Source organism: Pavona decussata, unplaced genomic scaffold, assembly GCF_977016875.1.
Source record: "Pavona decussata unplaced genomic scaffold, jaPavDecu1.1 SCAFFOLD_32, whole genome shotgun sequence".
Classification (NCBI taxonomy): Eukaryota; Metazoa; Cnidaria; class Anthozoa; order Scleractinia; family Agariciidae; genus Pavona; species Pavona decussata.
Genome location: NW_028145455.1, coordinates 1,945,096 through 1,963,531, shown reverse-complemented (window position 1 = coordinate 1,963,531; position 18,436 = coordinate 1,945,096). Strand labels below are relative to the sequence as shown.

At 39.1% G+C, this 18,436-nt stretch overlaps 3 protein-coding genes across 3 annotated transcripts; 2 read left to right on the top strand and 1 right to left on the bottom strand.

Annotated features, from left to right (window-relative positions):
• Nucleotides 1-10: 10 nt before the first annotated feature.
• On the top strand, nucleotides 11-10,928 carry LOC146484589 (uncharacterized). The gene is made up of 9 exons (XM_085104676.1): nucleotides 11-1,028; nucleotides 3,779-3,836; nucleotides 4,466-4,675; nucleotides 5,341-5,583; nucleotides 6,301-6,546; nucleotides 6,973-7,203; nucleotides 8,068-8,310; nucleotides 9,237-9,422; nucleotides 10,688-10,928. Exons 1-9 carry the CDS (start codon nucleotides 831-833, stop codon nucleotides 10,813-10,815), a joined length of 1,743 nt encoding a protein of 580 aa, XP_084960802.1. The 5' UTR covers nucleotides 11-830; the 3' UTR covers nucleotides 10,816-10,928.
• Nucleotides 10,929-10,938: 10 nt separating this feature from the next.
• LOC146484588 (uncharacterized) lies at nucleotides 10,939-15,408 on the top strand. The gene is made up of 4 exons (XM_085104708.1): nucleotides 10,939-11,798; nucleotides 13,528-13,671; nucleotides 13,995-14,138; nucleotides 15,335-15,408. Exons 1-4 carry the CDS (start codon nucleotides 11,723-11,725, stop codon nucleotides 15,379-15,381), a joined length of 411 nt encoding a protein of 136 aa, XP_084960834.1. The 5' UTR covers nucleotides 10,939-11,722; the 3' UTR covers nucleotides 15,382-15,408.
• A 1,155-nt stretch (nucleotides 15,409-16,563) lies between these two features.
• LOC146484587 (uncharacterized) lies at nucleotides 16,564-17,986 on the bottom strand. Its single transcript, XM_085104707.1, has one exon. The coding sequence runs from the start codon at nucleotides 17,785-17,787 to the stop codon at nucleotides 17,248-17,250; it is 540 nt and encodes a 179-aa protein (XP_084960833.1). The 5' UTR covers nucleotides 17,788-17,986; the 3' UTR covers nucleotides 16,564-17,247.
• Between the last annotated feature and the right edge of the window lie 450 nt (nucleotides 17,987-18,436).

Here is an 18,436-nt window from a genome sequence, read left to right as displayed (position 1 = left end):
GCTTCAAGATTACGGGGTATTGAGAATTTCAGCAGAGGATGCCGGGTATCCAGGCTTCTTACTTATTAAAAAACAACAATCAGACAAAAAATAAATAAAAATGGGAAAAATAGGCATAGGCACGCAAAAAAGGGAAGGAGAGATGTGACCCCCGTTATCAAATTACCAAGAACCCCCAGCCCCTCTTCCACTGATGAATAAGAGACACGATTGCTTGGGAAAGAGTCAGTTCCTCCCCCTTTTTACGACAAAGATGTTTGATTATGTCCCATTTTCAGGCCTCAGCAACACAAAACTTTATTCCAGTTCAGACCAGAGGGCCGGGAAGTTATACCCCATCCAGATGAAGTCCATATATTTTTTATTCTACGTCAGACCTGAAAGCCTGTAACTTTTGGAACTTCACACGCCTACAGACCTTGTATTGGAAAACACCCCCTCCCCTAGTTTTGCCCTAGGTTCGGCACATGTAAAATTCTTCGTTTGAACCGGGCCCAAGATGTACGCAAAATACCTTAAATAATTCCAAATATCAGTCCGATGTAGTATGCTCTTTGTATTTGACGTTAACGAAACACAGCGAAAGGTGGAGCCTTTTATAATTTGTTTCAGTAAAATTTACCTTTTAATACCTTCCTGGTCACCTTCCTGTAAACCTTTTCTTAGAAATTCCTCCATTTAAATTTTCGCTCTCAATTAATTTAGTGCCGAGTCTTCACGCGGCCTCTCACGTTCGAAAAGTGACGACAAAAACAGTTACCATGGGGATCGTAATAAACAATGGAAATTAACCATTCTTGTGTTGAGCGCTTGTTTTAGCGAACGCGATCATGGACCGCAAGTGGATATCGAAAACTACAAGTGGAGTATTTAGCTACCTTTACAATCAGATTACAGGCGTAGATGACACTGCGAGAACTTACAGTTCACGAAGTGCACTTTCTAAAGGAGTGTGGATTAAAGACCTTCCCACAAATAACTACGAGCCTCTCGAGGCCTCGCATGGTGCTCGGGCCATGGCCAAAAAGGTGGGCGTTTACTTATTTTAATCTTTTTTTGAATCACTTTTTCGAATAAAGCGACCGTTCTTCATGTCAAATGTAGGAACAAATTTCACATTATTTTAAACAAAATGCAGTGAATTTAGCGCGTGGTTCAAACATGATTTTGTTGTTTTTGTTTCAATGTAGTGTTCCTTTAAAGATAGGCAAGAAATCAAGGGGAACATGTGACTAAGTATCAAAACATTTTCCCGCAGATTTTGAAGGACTTGGAATATAGGATTCATTGAAGAGCTTTTTTTCTTGTTGCGGAGTTACATTTTTGTAAAAAAAAAAATCTAGAAAGAAGAAGCGCGCGCAAATACGCTTACAATTATGACGCAACTAACTTGCTTCGAATTCTTTCGTCATTAATTATATCCTTGAAGACAAAAAAGAGAGACAAAATGAGTGCGTAAATTAAACTTTTATAGTGGGGAAAAAGAAAGTTTTCTGTTAATCTATCACTTTCTGAGTTCCACGTGGGGAATTAAAATTGTCGTTAAATTTTGAAAAATAAAATTTTCTAAACTGCGGCTATCTGATGCAAATCTTGGTTTCAACACAATGTAACATAGAGGGCAAAATTATTGAATGCTGTTTGGTCGAGACGGAGGCAACATTACTCTCTCATCCCCCTTCTCTTCCCCTGATTGGTCGAGCGTCAAAACTACCCGCTCCTGATTGGCTGAGGACGAGAGGACGCAGTTCTAAACTAAATAATTCGGCTTCTAGGTCATTCTCATCCCCAGAGCCTCTCGTCCCTCTTGGCCAGCAGGGGCCTTCACACGAGGTGAATGCAGTTTCTTCAAATTTCTGCGTAACGCTCGAGCTCAACAACTTCTTCGAGTTTGACTTGTAACCGGCCGGTTGTTTGTGAAAAATAACAAATGAAATGAAAAATCAAATGCTAGCTTCAGAGGAAATTTTAAAAAAAGTGAATTTTTGCGTCTTAAAAGAACCAGCAAAAGATTATTTTTGTCAAAATGGGTCGGCGCCTGGCAGGTTTGTGCTGTTTGAAAAACAAATAATTCATGCATGGCGACCATGCAGCGACTTCACCCACAGGCAGCCCAAGCTCAATATCAGAGAAACGCTGAATTATAAGGATTTGTATGGGAATACAATGGATTTGCGTGAAATGGTAGAAAATAACAGTGTTTTGTCGATAAAGTCAACTTACCTTGTTTCTTCTTGTATTTTTTTTGTCATTTACCAGCTTTTCAAGCCGATTCGGAGAGTTAGCGTCATTCGGGTTTCCACTGTTAAGTGTAACGAAAGGCCGAACTCTATTTCAGCCATGCCCGAAGCGTGAAACGGAATAAATCCGTTGAAATCATCTCTGTTGTCCCAATTCCTTCTATGAAGGAATTGGGACAACAGAGATGATTTCAACGGATTTATTCCGTTTCACGCTTCGGGCATGGCTGAAATAGAGTTCGGCCTTTCGTTACACTTAACAGTGGAAACCCGAATGACGCTAACTCGCCGAAATCGCTCCGAATCGGCTTGAAAAGCTTGTAAATGACAAAAAAAATACAAGAAGAAACAAGGTAAGTTGACTTTATCGACAAAACACTGTTATTTTCTACCATTTCACGCAAATCCATTGTATTCCCATACAAATCCTTATAATTCAAAGGTTCTCGGATATTGAGCTTGGGCTGCCTGTGCTTCACCGCGGCTTCTTGAAACCTAAAGAAACGGGCCAGGATCAACAGTCAAGGCAATATACTTTTACAAATGGGCGGAATATGAAGGTCAAATTCAATGAAAGAAATAACTCAGCAAGCACCTTTTTGGACACAACTGGTTGTTATGTTTATTGCTGCGTGAACGGTAGAAAGCTGAACAGCACAGGTGAATCAAATTCAGATTGAAGCTTAACATTTGGTTTTAATCGCTGTTTATTTTGTTCGTACATTAAACGTATTTTGCTCTCTTCACAAGATGTACAAACGTTCATACATTCACTTTATTAATGTCCATAACAATTATCTACTCTCGTTTTGTTCGCTGAGAAACGGGTAAATTGAACGTTTGTTTGTTTTGCTTACGAGCTCAGCAAGTGTTTTTACTCTGGGAGTTGACTGCTTTTTGAACTGCCTCGATTGTTTTAAGAAACTTTTGCCCTTGGTGTCGTAAACACAGTATCACAATAAGTAGAATAAAGGATTAATTTTCACTTGTATTTTGTATTTTCATGGCTGTGCGACTCGAGCAATTTGGGAAAACTTAAAAAATTGACGTGATTTCAAACGCATATATATGTACTAAACTTATATATACTAGTAACTGTTTCCTTACCAAGCTGACAGGTCAAGTCGGTTAAAATCGTATTTGAAGGCTTGTGAGACACAAGAGATACAACTGAGCTGAAGACGTCTCAGAAAGAAAAGAAAAAAACCGCTAAAAGGCATATTTCGGCAACAGGGGATCGTTTTCTCTTGTAAACAATGAAGCTCGAAGAATGTCTTTCTTGTGACTTGAGGGACTTAGCGACCTCACATGAGCGAAAAATCGAGCATACCTTTTGAATGATTGTGTCTTGAGTTTCAAACAAAAATATTGCATGTTCAAGGGAAGGTAAATTTGAAAATAGCTCTAAGGATACAGCGCGCAACAACAACTTTTAACACAGCGGCAAATGTTGCGTTAAAAATTTTTTCCGTTTAACATCATCTTGCCGGAATCTAGAACTGATCCTGTGATGCTTTCATTCAAAATTTCCCTTTTAGTACAACAGAGAAAAAGAACTGGAGGAGAAACTTGCTTCTCTGAGGGCACAGTGCAATGGTAAGTTTGACATACTGTCACAAAGTTGAAAAAAAAAACCGCCTTTTTTCATTCCAGGGAAACTGGTCGCACATTTAATCACTAAAATTTGCCCGATGTGTTTCATCACATCGGGCAAGTACGAAAGGCGAAGAACGGTCCAGTTCCAGACTTAAAATAAAGGGCTTGTGCCTTGACACCCAACTAATTTAAGATGGGTGCTGGTATTCTCATGTATTATAACCCCTAAAAAGTCACTTATCGACACTTATGACATTCGCAGAGCAAGGGATTTTTTCCAATAAGATTTTAGGATATATAACAGGTTCTAATATGTTGGGCACTAATTGACAAAATAAAGGTTTAACCGTTTTGCTTCACACTTATCACTTTTTTCATATTCTAACCAATCACAATAAACATAAATGGCACGATGAATCAATCAGAACTTAGACGAAGTAGATACGCGTAAATGGTGCCAAGGGAGGAAAAACGCGTGTGCACGAGTCGCCGTTGGGTTTGGTTTAGGGGTTTGAATTCTGATTGGTTGAGAAAGTGGTGCCAGTTTTCTTAAGCAGTAACATAGCAAAGCAGAACCAAAGTACTTGGTTGTAGTAATTTTTTGTTCCTCTTTTATTTTGTATTTCCAGCCAAAAACAGGGAAATTGCTTGTCTTCAAGACAAGCTGTCAGAGGTACAGCAGAATGGCGAGAAAAAGGTCAATGATTTGGCAAAAAAGTTGGAAGACAAAGAACAGCTGATGAAGAAAGCGAAAAAGTTGGTTTCTGTGACCAAAGGTAAATTGCTCAAAAAAGAAGCAGAAGTTGAAGGGCTTAGCAAGGAGCTACAGTCATTCAAAGGTAAGTTACGCAGCCTTAGTTTGTAACTAACCCATGACCGTACCTCGCGAGAATCGTGGCAAGCTAGGCCATTTACAGAGTTTATATGAAGATCTCCTTCTTTTCAAGCCATCCATCCATCCATCCATCCAGTCAGCCAGCCAGCCAGCCAGCCAGCCACTATCAAGCACAACGTGCTAGGATAACGTTTCAAAAGTAGGGAAAGGAATTCGGACACCTTGTCGAAAGGAGCAGTTACAAACTTTATATTAACCATTCAGTTTTTTTATGACAGTTGTTTATAGCTATCTCGGCTTTATACAAGTGATAAGGTACAGAACAATTATTAAAACATGAAATTCGAAGGTTTCAGTACGGTAAAAGTGTTCAGATAAAATGAAGAGAGACAGCACTCAGTTGAGTTTCTTCCAACAGCTCATCGTATAATTCATTTTCATTCAGTTTTTTATGACAGTTGTTTATAACTATCTTGGATTTATACATGTGATACAGTACAGAACTATTATTACACCATGAAATTCGAAGATTTCAGTACGGTAACAGTGTTCAGATAAAATGAAAAGAGACGGCACTCAGTTGAGTTTCTTCCAACAGCTCATTTTATCAGAATTCGTGCTTAAACAAACTGAAACCACGACTTGATTTCCTTGTTATCCTTATTTCAGAGAGCGAAAAGCGATTAAGTGTGTCAAATGTCTCACTAGCGGATCACGCTCAAGAATTAGAAGAGAGACTGGACGAAATTAACAACCAGCTACAAGAAAAAGAGAAAGTCTGCTATCAGGAGAAGGAAAATTTGTCACTCGAGGTTAATGCACTGAAAAAAAAATTGAGTTTCACCAGTGCTGACCTACTGAATGTCGCTTCCAAAAATAATGAACTGAAAGTCATGCTGAACAGCTACAAAGGTAAAAAGGTTTAGTCATAAGGATGAAATTAACTGAGAATGTTTGAAGTATTGTCATATACTAAACCTAATTAGAAGATTGCTTAAAGAAGTCCTCAGTATAGACGGTAAGGACCTTCAGATTTGACGACGAGTATACTGATTGATATTGAGTACAAGTACGACTTTTCAAATCTAGTCAGCGTGGCTTAGCGTCACACCAATCTTGTTTCTAGGGTATTCTTATCTGCTGGTAAACAACGGGAAGGAGCGACAGTTCTGGGGATGCGACAGATTTGAAATTTGAAAGTCGTACTCTTGCTCAATCTCGAACTCGTCACTCGATCTGATATGAAGGTACCCGATCTGTCCTCTGGAACAACAACCCTGTCGAAGAAAGCGTTCAGGGTAGCCTACTAAGTACTTTTAATCCCTAGTTACTAAATAATAGAAATTTTTTGAAGTAATTTCAGTTATAATTTAAGGTATAGTTTGAAGACATTGTTATTTTAAGTTATATTATTGAGGCAGTTAGCACGGCTAGCAGGAGGGCCATTTTTTTTTGTACATGATTGTGATACCGTGATTGAATAAAGATGATGATGATGTCATAAATGGCATTTAGAATAACCAACGAATAGAGAAAATGGTGCTGAATATACAGAAGGTTTTCCACGTTTGATTGAATGATTATATCAAGCAACTGTACTGATAAATTGATGTTTGATTTTGATTTCAGAGTGTAAAGAGAAGCTGAAAATGACAAATGCTTCGCTGGAAGATCATGCCAAGGAATTGCAAAAGATGCTGGACGACGTAAAAATTCAACTACAGGATAAAGAGAAATTCTACAAACAGGAGAAGGAAAATATGTCTCATGAGATTACTGAACTGAAGAGCAAATTGAGCTCCGCATTCAATGCTGAGCTGAAGAACTCTGTTTCCAAAAACAAGGAATTGGCAGTCATGCTGGAAAGCTCTAAAGGTAATCTTTATTTAGTAATAAGGATGAAAAATTATTAGTTCAAGGTTTGATTGAAGTATGTGATTTGGAACAGAATGAGCATCAGGTGACGTAAGATCGCTACTAACACGAGTTCATGGCACAAAGTTTCAGTATGGCCAACATTTCAGTCTTTCCATCTATGATAAAAGAAAATGACGGCAAATGCCGAGAAGCTTTAAAAGTAGAAGATTTTAATCATAAGGATTACAATAAACTTTGTTTGAAGGCTTGATTCTCTTCATCCCATTTAGACCCATGCGGGTGGAAGAGGAAAGTGTACCTTAAGTACACGAACTTTAGAAGTTCATTAATTTTCCCAATAGGCAGGCTAAGGCCATTCAATTTACCGACTTTTTAAACTATTGGTATTCAGTTTTTTCAACTGAGTTTTGGTTGTGATTTCAGAGCGTGATGAGAAGCTGAAAATGATGAACGTTTCACTTGAGGATCGCATTAAGGAATTGGAAAAGATAAACAACCAAGTACAGGAAAAAGAGAAAGTCTGCTCCCAGGAGAAGGAAAATCTGTCACTCGAGATATCTGCACTGAGAAACAAATTATGTTCCGCCAGTGCTGAGCTGAAGAGCTGTGTTTCCGAAAACAATGAAATGACAGGCATATTGGAGAGCTCAAAAGGTAGATTTTCACAACAAGGAAAAAAATAAAGCAGCTTAATTGAAAATCTGTGTTTAGGAGCAGAATACCTGTCAGGTAAAGGAAAAGCATACTAACAGAAGATTGTAACACGTGAAGATTTCGGCAAAGCCGTCATTTCAGTATTTTCATCTTAGAAATGGCGGCAATGCTGAAAAGCTTTAAACCAGATTTATTCGTGAATGCATAAGGATGGAAATAAACATTGATTCAAGTGTTGAAACGTTGTGAGTAGAAAAAGAATATCTGTCGGGCGAAGAAGACCTCTCACACGAGATTATTGGACTGGAAGAGTTCAGCATAGCCTCAATTTCAGTTTTGTCGTTTTCGGAAAAACTGAAATGACGGCCATGTTGAACAACTTCAAAGGTTGAAGATAAGGATGGAATGAACGCCAGGTAATTATTTGTAGTACTAGTATTGTGATTAAATAAAGTTGAAACACCCATCAGATTGAAGAAAGAGTATTAACTCTTCGTTAAATTCAGACTGGGACGTGGGATAAGGTGGTGGTGGTGGTGGAGGGGGGGGGGTGGATTACTTTTGAAACAATTTTAGTTCTATTTTACTGGTTTTGCCAACGTTTCGACAAAATTTGGTGGTTTCTCTAAAAAAGGCCTTATCAAGAAACCAACACATGATAGAACCAAGATGGCCGTCATTTGGAATCCATGACATAATTCTCAGGTTATCGTGGCCACGTTATCGATCCTTGTTGCGACTTTCACTTTCCTTGTCGGTGTAATGTTGTAGGTGTTTTCTTTGTGGGGGGGGGGGGGGGGGGGGGAAGGGGGGAGTCTTTAACCCAAGCTAATTTTCTCAGCTTCGTTCTCCTTCTGTTTTCAGAGCGTGAAGAGAAGTTAAGTGTGATAAACATTTCGCTGGAGAAACGTCTTATGGAGGTACAAGAGAGTCTGGACAAGATAAACAAACAACTACAAGAAAAAGAGAAAGCCTGCAATCAGGAAAAGGAAAATCTATCCCGTGAAATAACTACGTTGAAGAGAAACATTACTTTTACCAATGCTGAGTTGCAGAATGTCGTTTCCCAAATAGATGAATTGATGGCCGTGCTAAAAAATAATAAAGGTACGGTACTTGAAATCGGTACTCAGTTAAATTGAACGAAAATTGCACTCTGTAGGAAATTTTTAAACATGCTAAAGAGCATGAGGTCAATTAGCCTCGTTCCCAGTCGTGCTTGGCCTCGTTCGAATGCGAAGTCACCGTTGATCATGGTATGAGCTGACGGTAACAGTACCGGTGTGAAAGAATAAGGAGCTTAAGCAACGACGACGGCGACAGCAACGACAACGCCGCAAAACAATAGGTTTAACGAGCAAAAACAATCGCTCTGCACGTGCGTTTTACATTTGGGTACATTTCTTTGCCGTCCTCTGCAAAACAACAACAACGTGAAATGACCAAATTCTAGGTTTTTTGGAGAACGTGAGCACACGACAATAAATTTTTCATTTTCTTTCTTAATATGAACGCCACTCCTACCAATTTTGTTCCTGGATAGTTCGCCATTTTTGTAAAAGTTGAGCGAGTTGAAATAATCGCGAAGTAGCACAAATGAAATAAAGATATATTTTCAAGTGACGTTTTCGTTGCCGTTGCCGTCGTCGTTGCTTAAGCTCCCTAATTACTCGCTATCGAGTTCGGTCCCAAGCCTCCAAAAGGCAGCTCGATTTTCTGGATAAGCTAGATGGGAAAGAGGTTGGTCAATTACAGTCTGAGTTCGTGTAAGCGGACAACCCAGGGAATTAAGGAGAAAAGGTGTCCGTAACTGGAGCCGACTGATTAGGGGAATGTTCCTCGCCGATAGGCCAATAGCAGTATAAGGGAGAGGTGGACGCTTACGGGAGCTTACACCGCGCACAATAAACGTTATTTCCGCAGAAAATAAAAAAAAGCGCCGTCGTATTGAATGGTTGTCTTAAATGATACTGATAACGGCATATGCCTTACCTGCAACGAGCATTGCTGTTGTTATTGTTCTTTTACCTCAGAACGTGAAAAGGAATTGCAAGCTAAAAACACTGTGCTAGAGGATCACGTGAAGGAATTGCAAGAGAGGCAGGAAGGAAATAACAGTCAACTACAGAAAAGAGAAAAAGTGTTCGGTGAGGAGAAGGAATACCTCTCCAGCGAGATTAGTACTTTGACAGCCATGCTGAATTGCTCTAAAGGTAAAAGTCGTTTTCTTCTGTTTATTTTTTTAAAATAAGTTTTGAGTTGAGAATGATTTATTATTCAGTGAGTGACACAGGCAAACTCGGTAAAAATAAATACGAGTGATAAGCTACCACTGAGCTAATGGAGACTCGTGATAAAGAAGTATTATTGTGTGGTTTATGACTATGCGGGGAAAGCAGATCTCATCAAGGGTTATAGACTGTTCACAGTCCCCCTATTTTTCCGTGGGATTCTCGAGACCGTTACGCTTCGATGGAACCGCCGCCATCTTGGTTTGTAAAACCGAGCGCAATCTGGGGAGAGTGTCTAAAGCGGGAGTGGGTGTTAGTATAATGGGGGATGGGAAGCTATTTTTCCCGCCGCCTCCCAACTCCGCTCCCCTCCCCTCGGTAGTTTAGACACTCTCCCCAGATCGCGCTAGCTTTTACAAACCAAGATGGCGGCAGCTCCATCGAAGCGTACCGGTCTCGAGAATCCCACGGAAAAATAGGGGGACTGTGAGCAGTCTACAAGGGCTATTGAAATCCAAAAAAAGAAAATTGAGGGTAACCACGCATTATTCAGTGATAATTAAGCAACAATTACTCTAAAAAAACAGTAAAATACAAAGCAATGTATAACGTTTTTTCCAAATTGAAGCTTTGTTATCTTTGAAAAAATGCATGATTACCACAAATGCTCTTTTTGGAAACCAAGATCACTTGCTAAGTTCCGCTTTCTCTGCATAGTTTTAAAACGCGCAAAAATATCCCTGTATTAGTAGGCACTACCCATAGGGAACCTTAGTATCTCGAGATGCGCAGAAGGTATGCGCAGTAACAAAAGTAGGCACAGTCCTTAAACTAGGTTCATGGTACAAACATCCTGCCTACTGCAAGGATGTATGTAGAGACTGGCTTGTTGTTGTTGTCATTTCATTTCTTTATGATAGTGTCAATTCTTCCTCTTTCTGTTGCAAATATCATTTTAAAGGAATAAATGTTGGTTATCAAGCTAGTCAGTAGCTTTCAATTTTTTGGGATGACCCGTTACCATAGTCTACGCATAAAATTTGGAAGTAAAGAAATCGTAAAATAACTGGTACCTGAAATAAATTGTTGTTGTTGTTGCTAGCAAGAGTTGTCGTCTGTTTCCTCTGACCACCACTTGCTAGTGACGCTCTTTCAACGCAACAAGAATACTAACTACGAAGTGTGCTAAATCGTGTCATTCAAATTGATCATTTTCGTCTCGATTTATATATGTAGTTTTTCGTTGATTTCAGAGCGTGAACAAGATTTGGAAAGGATAAACACATCTTTACAGCAAGACCTTATTACATTTTTATACATTACGACAAAAGTTGCACGAAATGTCAGAACAACTAAAGGAAAACGACAAAGAGAATACTGAGAAAACACTTGAGCAAGAGATTGTCACACTGACGAGAAAATTGAGTTCTGCCAATGCTAAAATGTTCCCAGCCAAAACTGAAATCGAGGCTGTACTGGATAAATCTAAAGGTACTAATTAGTTAAACCAGCGCAATTGGAGTGTGATACTGACATTTACTACGACAAGAAATAATGCTGAAAGTGTTAATGTAAAAGAATGACACAAGAAGTTTGGTGCGTTTTACGGTATTGACGAGCATCAATTGAATTTTCTTAGACTTGTGTAGTTGCTCTCCTCCCCCTGCCTCCCCTCGCCCAACCTACACTGGGGGTTTCATCATAGCAACATGTTAGTGCGAGCATGTTCCGCCATTGTTATCTATCTAATGCCATGCACTTCTGGTACTTGAATAACGAAAACCACTTTTGGGCATGAATTTTGTGAATATTGTATGATTTCATGATTTTTTCGTGTGGCGTGACATAACGAAAAAGTTTACCCAGTGTTTTTGTACATGAGCGTAAGACTAACGGGCTGGAAATCAGGATTAAAGAGAGTTTTGTGGTTAGTTTAATCTTTTAATATTAGTACAAATTAAAAAAAAAAAAACGAACAGTATTTTCATAGTGTGTTTTCCAAGGCGTTTATCTGAATGTCCAGTTGGGGATCTGAAAGAGGCTAAGTTTTCACCGCTCCTGGTGAAAATGACGTTTTGTCTTTATATTTTTATCTGGCATTTTTCAATGTTTGAATATTCTTGAAAAGCCGTTCAATTAAAATGATGAAAGAACTTGAAAGTCATTAAATATGAACTTGTCCTTGTGAAGCTACTGAACTTCATCATACAGCGTTGATTTTTGTATCATTAGTTTCCTTAACAGAGAAGAAGAACTACAAGACTCAGAAGACTCCAGATGAAGAGTTGATGGTTAGTTCTACAATTCATGATCGGGGAAAAGGATCAAAGAAGAATTTCTGGGTTAACCCGTTCGCTTTTATTGGTGTGAGTCAACACCGATATCTTTGCTCTAGATGAAATTGCGGTGTTTCTGTTGTTATCTGCAGTCTGAATGGAGAATCTATTTAATGGCCTCTTAATTGACACAACTACGTATTTGTGTTTCCTAAGATAAGAAAATTTAAGCATTCTAAATAATTTGACAGATATTTTACAGCAGAACAGCTTCAAAATGACTTTAGTAACAGTTTCATATTTAATTAAAAAGATCCAGTCTGTTTTGTTGCATCAGTATGTTGAAGAAACTGTGGCTTAAGTTTGACTAGAATGTTTTTAGTTTCTTTCAAGACAGACTAAGGGTGGATTCCAATTGAGTATCGTTAACCAGAACGAAAGTTATTACTCTGACCAATCACAACATACGCAAACAGCGCAACGAACCAATCAGTATTCGAAGCAAATACATGCAGCCGGTGTCAAGCGCGGGAAAACGCGTTCCACCACGGGCGCTTTCCATTTAGCTAAAATCTTCGGTTCAACCAGCAAAAATGCGATTGGAACATGCGCATCAAACGAAATTTCCAGGAACAAAGGGACAATCTTCGGAGGCACTCCGCTTTCTTTGTTCCAACCGGTCTGAACGGAAATTACCGTTCCATTCGAAGAACATTTTCATTTCCACTTTGTTGTCTTCTGCGCAATCACTGCGACGTCGCTTAAGTTTTTGGTTCTACCGATGAGATTGCAAATTAGGAAACAATGGTAAAAAACCTTTCTATTTGACACGGAAAGTTTCCAAAATTTTCAAACGAAAATTTTGGCTTAATGGAAAGCGTCCCAAGAGGCGATTGGTTTCAGTTTGGCTTCTCATTGGTCGAGAAAATGACGTAAACTTTACTAACCAATCACAGAACGTAGCACCCTGCTGGCAGAGCCTTTCTTTGCTTGCTCGATTTTTGCGTTCTCGAGAAAGACTCTGCATGAATCGAGTAAGATATTTATTGAGCATGCGCTGCATGTTGCCAGTTTACAGTCTCGAACCCAGGCCCAATATGGGCAATTTGAAGTCTTCCAACTTACAGCATTTCAAGCAGAGCCTTTCACAACCATTTTAAAATTTGATTATTTATCAGGGCAGTGAGAGGAGAAACCACCAATAACATCGGGTGCGAAGGAACGTGAAACGAAAGTTCATCTGACCGCTTGGATAACTCTTCCATTAACGGAATCGCCAGTTGATAAATTAAGGATTTTCCTTGTTCGGTAGGAAGAGAGACAAACGTATCTGAGCCTGAAACAAAGGACTTTAAGGCAGTTGACTGCTGTACTGACAAATCATGTAATCTGTGGAACATACCAATTATATTAAGAAGAATCTCGTCGAGAATAACTGGTGCTTGGCTTCGAGCAGATCTCGCCACCATCTTGATTTTTCATGGTACAGCAGGCTCAATTATAACCATCGGTTTTATCACTAAACGGATGCTCGCACTGGAAAAACCAGTTTGACGAGAAAAAACAAGATTGACTAGTCCAGAAGTTCGGGCTGCGGTGGCTTCAAAGAGTTGATACGATTCAGGCAGAGGCTCCTTTTCTCCTCCTCAGTGAAGAAAAAGGCAAAAGGAGGCTCTGCTCGCGGGGTGAGAACGCAGTAAAGAAAAACTAAAAGCAAAGGCGAAATTACCTTCGACACAGTTAAAAACCGCTCTATTTATATATTTTCTGTTTTGTAATGTTAAAAACTGTATTTAATTCTGTTTTTCGCCGTTTAGCTGAGTGTTTCGACGTTCCTTCCACACCGCCGATCAGTATCAGGAACAGTGTAACCAGACAGCCGGTTCACACTCAGCAGGTCGATGGATTATGTGGAACTGAATACTGCGTCAATCCACCGAGTGCCACGAAAGCTGCTAGGGGTATGGAAATTGTGAAAAAGAATACGGAGATAAAAACTCTTTTTGTTTGGTTGGTGCAGGAACCCATTAATGGGCTCCTACCAGTTTTTTTTAGGGGCTAAAACATAATGACACACAATGCAGAAGGAGCAATTTGCAAGTTTTTAATACTTACACGCATTTGCAAGGATCAAAAGCGGGACTTTCCTGACTTTAACAATTCGTTCACTTCTTTCTTCACTTTTTAGGTTTACTCTCAAATTCTCGATTAAATTAATGATTTTTTTAAAATTTGATTGTTAAATAACAATTTAGTTGAAAATGGTTGTTTTTGTGCTGTCTAGGGGAACGTAACATCAAACTTCGACCAGCCTCTCCATTTATGCCTGTTTCTGATGCTGTTTCACGTGAAGTTCATCGGCAGACATACATGAAGGCTAATGGTGATGTGAAGATAAACATTTCGGACAGTCCCTTCTCCAGTATCGGTAAGTTGACCCTCATGTCCGGATTTAGATGTGTGTTTTAGGTATACAGGTTGTATCGGTTGTTTCTGGTGCAACAACGAAATACTAGCTTGGGATACGTGCCTAAACGAGGTCAAGTTAATTAGCTGCCAGATTCAGTTTACCAGAGTAATGCCCAGAAAGCACATGAACTTTACCTCATAAAATCCCAGGAAATTTGGCCTGCCCCTAATTGGCCGGTACCGTGTGATAAAATTTTAATACCTTGATAAATTAAACGTTTGCTCATCTTCGTCCCTGTGCCTACGATTTTTTGTCTAGCGCTTAAATTGACCACTAAAACCCACGAGGACTTTGAGGATGAGAATGACCTTCAACTGGACGTTCCTTGGAAACCAAACGAGAACGAGATTTGGCTAAAAATTGTCCAGATGACGCTCAGAAAATGACCTTTTTGGAATCAAATTGCATTTCCGTTAGTACTCATCTCACCAATGGCTCTTTTACGGAGTTATTTGTTTTCTTGGGTTGAGAGAAACAGTTAAACGCGTATTAAAACTAAAGGTAGCCACTACGACTAGAACTAAAGTGAGCGATCAATCTTCCATTCTACTCATTGAACCACCAGTAAAAGCCGGTTGGGACATTCTCTTGAGAAGTTCATTTGGGACATTTTCCAACTTTCCAATTCATTAGATTATCGATGCTTGAATTTTGGCGTAGCATTCACATTTGAATAGCAACATTGAATATCGTCCTCCTTATAATAAGCTCGAATCGTAAATTTTACCTTTTGTCACTCTATTTTGTCATGTTCTACGCTTGGGGGAGCCAGTACCTCATAAGCGCCGGTTTCAAATTCAGTCTGTCCACTCACCAAATCTATTTTGTATGTGTAGTATGTACTGTAATATTCATGTCTGACGAGACAACTTAAAAAATCTTTTTTGACCCTTTTTTGAACGGAGGTCAAAATTGAATGCAATTTTCTTTATTCAACAAGGACGTCTTTTCCACCAAATAAGTCTCTAAAAGGGCAAAGTGTTTCAACAATACGTTTGTAGTTACATTTTGCGACTGCTTTGAAATTACGATGTTTTAAGACCCTCACTATTTCGAAATCAGGATCCAAAACACTGTACTGCGATCATCATCCTAGCTGCTGTTTTTTTAACAGAAGTCTTCACACGTAATATTTTTCTTTTCTTTTAATACAGAAAGTCAAGCATTCTTCAACAAGTTCCTTAAATGTTTTGGTTTCTAGTAAGTATTACATTGATTTCAATGAATACTGAACTTAATGCTATTTCCAAACTAACGTTTTATCGTACAGAGTAAATCTCCATACCTCACATCAGTTAAATGAAAACAGTTGAACTTAAATTTCGAATCCCTTAACGTTACCAAATCACATCTTTTCAACAGTGAACAAAAGAAAATAAAGAATATCGTTAACATCGTGTTAGGATCCATTAGAGCTAAGCAAAAAAAAGAAAAAACCAACAACAACAACAAAAAAAGAAAGAACGAACTGGAATCGCTAATCTGATGAACAAATTCTTTATCCAAACTAAAAGAAATTGTTCTCAAAAGCTTATAAAATTTGACTCCGACGAAGCTGATCAGCTGGAGGTTGCTGGAGTAACATTCCGTAATTTTATGCGTTTTTCAGGTCAGATTGGTAAGCTTTTTCAACAGATTGTTTTCATAAACACTGAGCGCCCCAGCAATATTTGAACAAATTGCTGTAATTGATGATCTTTGATTTAACTTTACTCAATTAATTTAATGTAATTCCCTCTTTACTCTTTACCCTTACCAGTTTTACCTGTACAAGCCTGTTGTTTACCTGTTTTTTTTTTAATTGTATATATTTTGTAAGATAGACAACGACAAAACATCCATGACCATACAGTGATAGCTCAAACGAACCGCAACACTGTGTACAAAGAAGCTAGTCACTAGAAGCTGTAAAGAAATCTCGTACATTAAGTAAAATAACCTACAACAAACTGAGAATTGAGAAGAAATAAATTTTGTCAAACTATTTTGAAAATTTTGAAAAAAAAGCGTTGTTTTTGACTTAACGTTCCTGTAATCTATATTTCCTTCCACATTTTTTAAATTAGCACTGTGTTTGACTCTGCTTTTGAATCAAAACATTCTTTTCAAATGGAGGTAGCCAACATTGAAACTACAAAATTATTAAACGACTGCGCAGGTTCAGAAAAGTTATGACTCACATCATCTGCTGAACGTATTAGCAGGTATATTTTTCAAGTATTTTCACTCAAACTTTGTTTTTCACACTTCAGAACAGCTTATATAGAGGCAGCAAATGGACCGTTTTCCGTGAAATCAGAATCTCGTTGCTAAAAACAAAGCACCGTGACCCTTCAGAAGCCCCCAACGCCGTTTAAGCAAAATTATTCCTAGGTTTCCGTGTTCACAGATCGGTATGTATGGGTGCTAAAACGGGCAACATCAGTTGGAGAAAGTTTTATAGGGAATCTTATTCCTGTAGTTTACTAGCTGACGTTGCCTGTTTGAAAACGCCAGGTGCAGTTTAATATTCAGACACGTTTTGCTGCTCTCAAAACAAAAGCAATTTGCTCGCCAGTGCGACGAATTTTTCAGATAAAATTTTACCCAAGAAAGCTACAGTTTGTCTTAACAGTAAATCCGAATTTCGGAGGCGATTTGAATCCCTTCTGAAAGGACTTCCGAAAAAATCATTCAACCAAAAGAATCGGTTGGATGCTCCATAGAGACGCTTGATTTCTTGCGTGATGATAGCCGTTATTTTCACAAGACTTTCAAAGAACCAAAGACAAAAGGCTTTTCTAAGAATTCTAATTTACAACTTTGTCTCATTTTTTGCAGCTTAACCTGAATAACAATCAAAGATTGGGCTGACTATGAACCAATTTATATGGAAAATCGTTCTAAAAGCTTCTCGGAAAAGAATTGAAATAATGCAGACCCTTTTGCAGTTAGGCTGTTTACCAAGGGTGCACCCGAAATTAGTGGCAAAATAAACGAGTTTTTAACCTTAATCGAACTAAACAAATTCAAGTTAATTTTTAAAGACGTTGTCGGTTTTAAAGTTCTATTAGATCAACTACAGTTTTTATCTGGATCCGGATCCACCTACTGCGCCAATCGAACCACCGACAGCGGCGGATGATACAGCGGCTGCGGGAACTACCTTACGGATCACGTATTTTAAGAACTGTTTTATAGCTTCTAAAACCTGTTGTGATCGTCGCTCACCCGTCTTCAGGTAAGTGGCAAAGGTCTCGCAGTTGTTTACAATCAAACCATAGCCTGGCCAAGACTCCTTTTTATCCAGTATATCTTCCGCCATCTTCATAGTTTCCTCCACCGGTAAGCATTTTTCGTGAACAACGCGGTAAAGCTGTTTACGGCCCGCCAAAAATTGTCGGATGGTACGCCTTTTGGGCACGGCATTCTGCTTGGTTTCTCCTTGGAGCTCGATCACTTCCATCTTTTCCTTGTCGTAAATGCCATGGTGAAAATATGTATTACTGCCTTCTATAATAAACATGAGCTTTTTAAGTGTTGGGTTAAGTTCAGCCACGTCTCCCATTATTGCTATTTGATCGCCATGCTTTAAATCATGCAGCTCGACTTCTTCGATATGCACCATACTTCAAATACAATAACGGACTCTTAGAATTGGTCTTTAGGAGAAAGCGACAGTGGTTCGTCGACTGCCTGAGATTCAGCAAGACCGTTTAAGCCTGAAGATGCTGTCTTCTGGTGCTATTAGGGACCTTAAGCATCGACGACGACGAGGTGCGTGGATGATGAACAAGAGTGGTCGAGGCGACTTGAACGCTACTGCGCATGCAGGGCTCGTCTCCACACCTTGTTCAATTTTTTTTCTCGTCCTCAGAGCGCGTGCGCGTTTTAGGCCAGCGGCGGCGACTCTGGGCTAATCAGAAACCGGAAGCCAAGATCTGGCTACTGGATTAAAGGGGGATCCAGCTGACCGAGAGGAAGACAGACTCTGGTAAAGAGCATCAAATGCCAAGACTCAAGTGAAAAAGGTGACAACCTCCATCCCTCCCGTTTTCCAATGATTGCCATTCCGGTTTGAGACTTCCTTGAAAACAAAACAACCAAAATAAACGCTACATAATCTGGGTTTGTCAGCGATTTGCCTCTTTCAACCGCGACAAATTTATTTTGCACATCCTCAGGCCGTTTTAGTAAAGCAAACATTTTCCGTAGGCAGGAGCAAAACAATATATATAGGCTCGTAATATTAAATAGTCGAATAGCGATTAAAGACC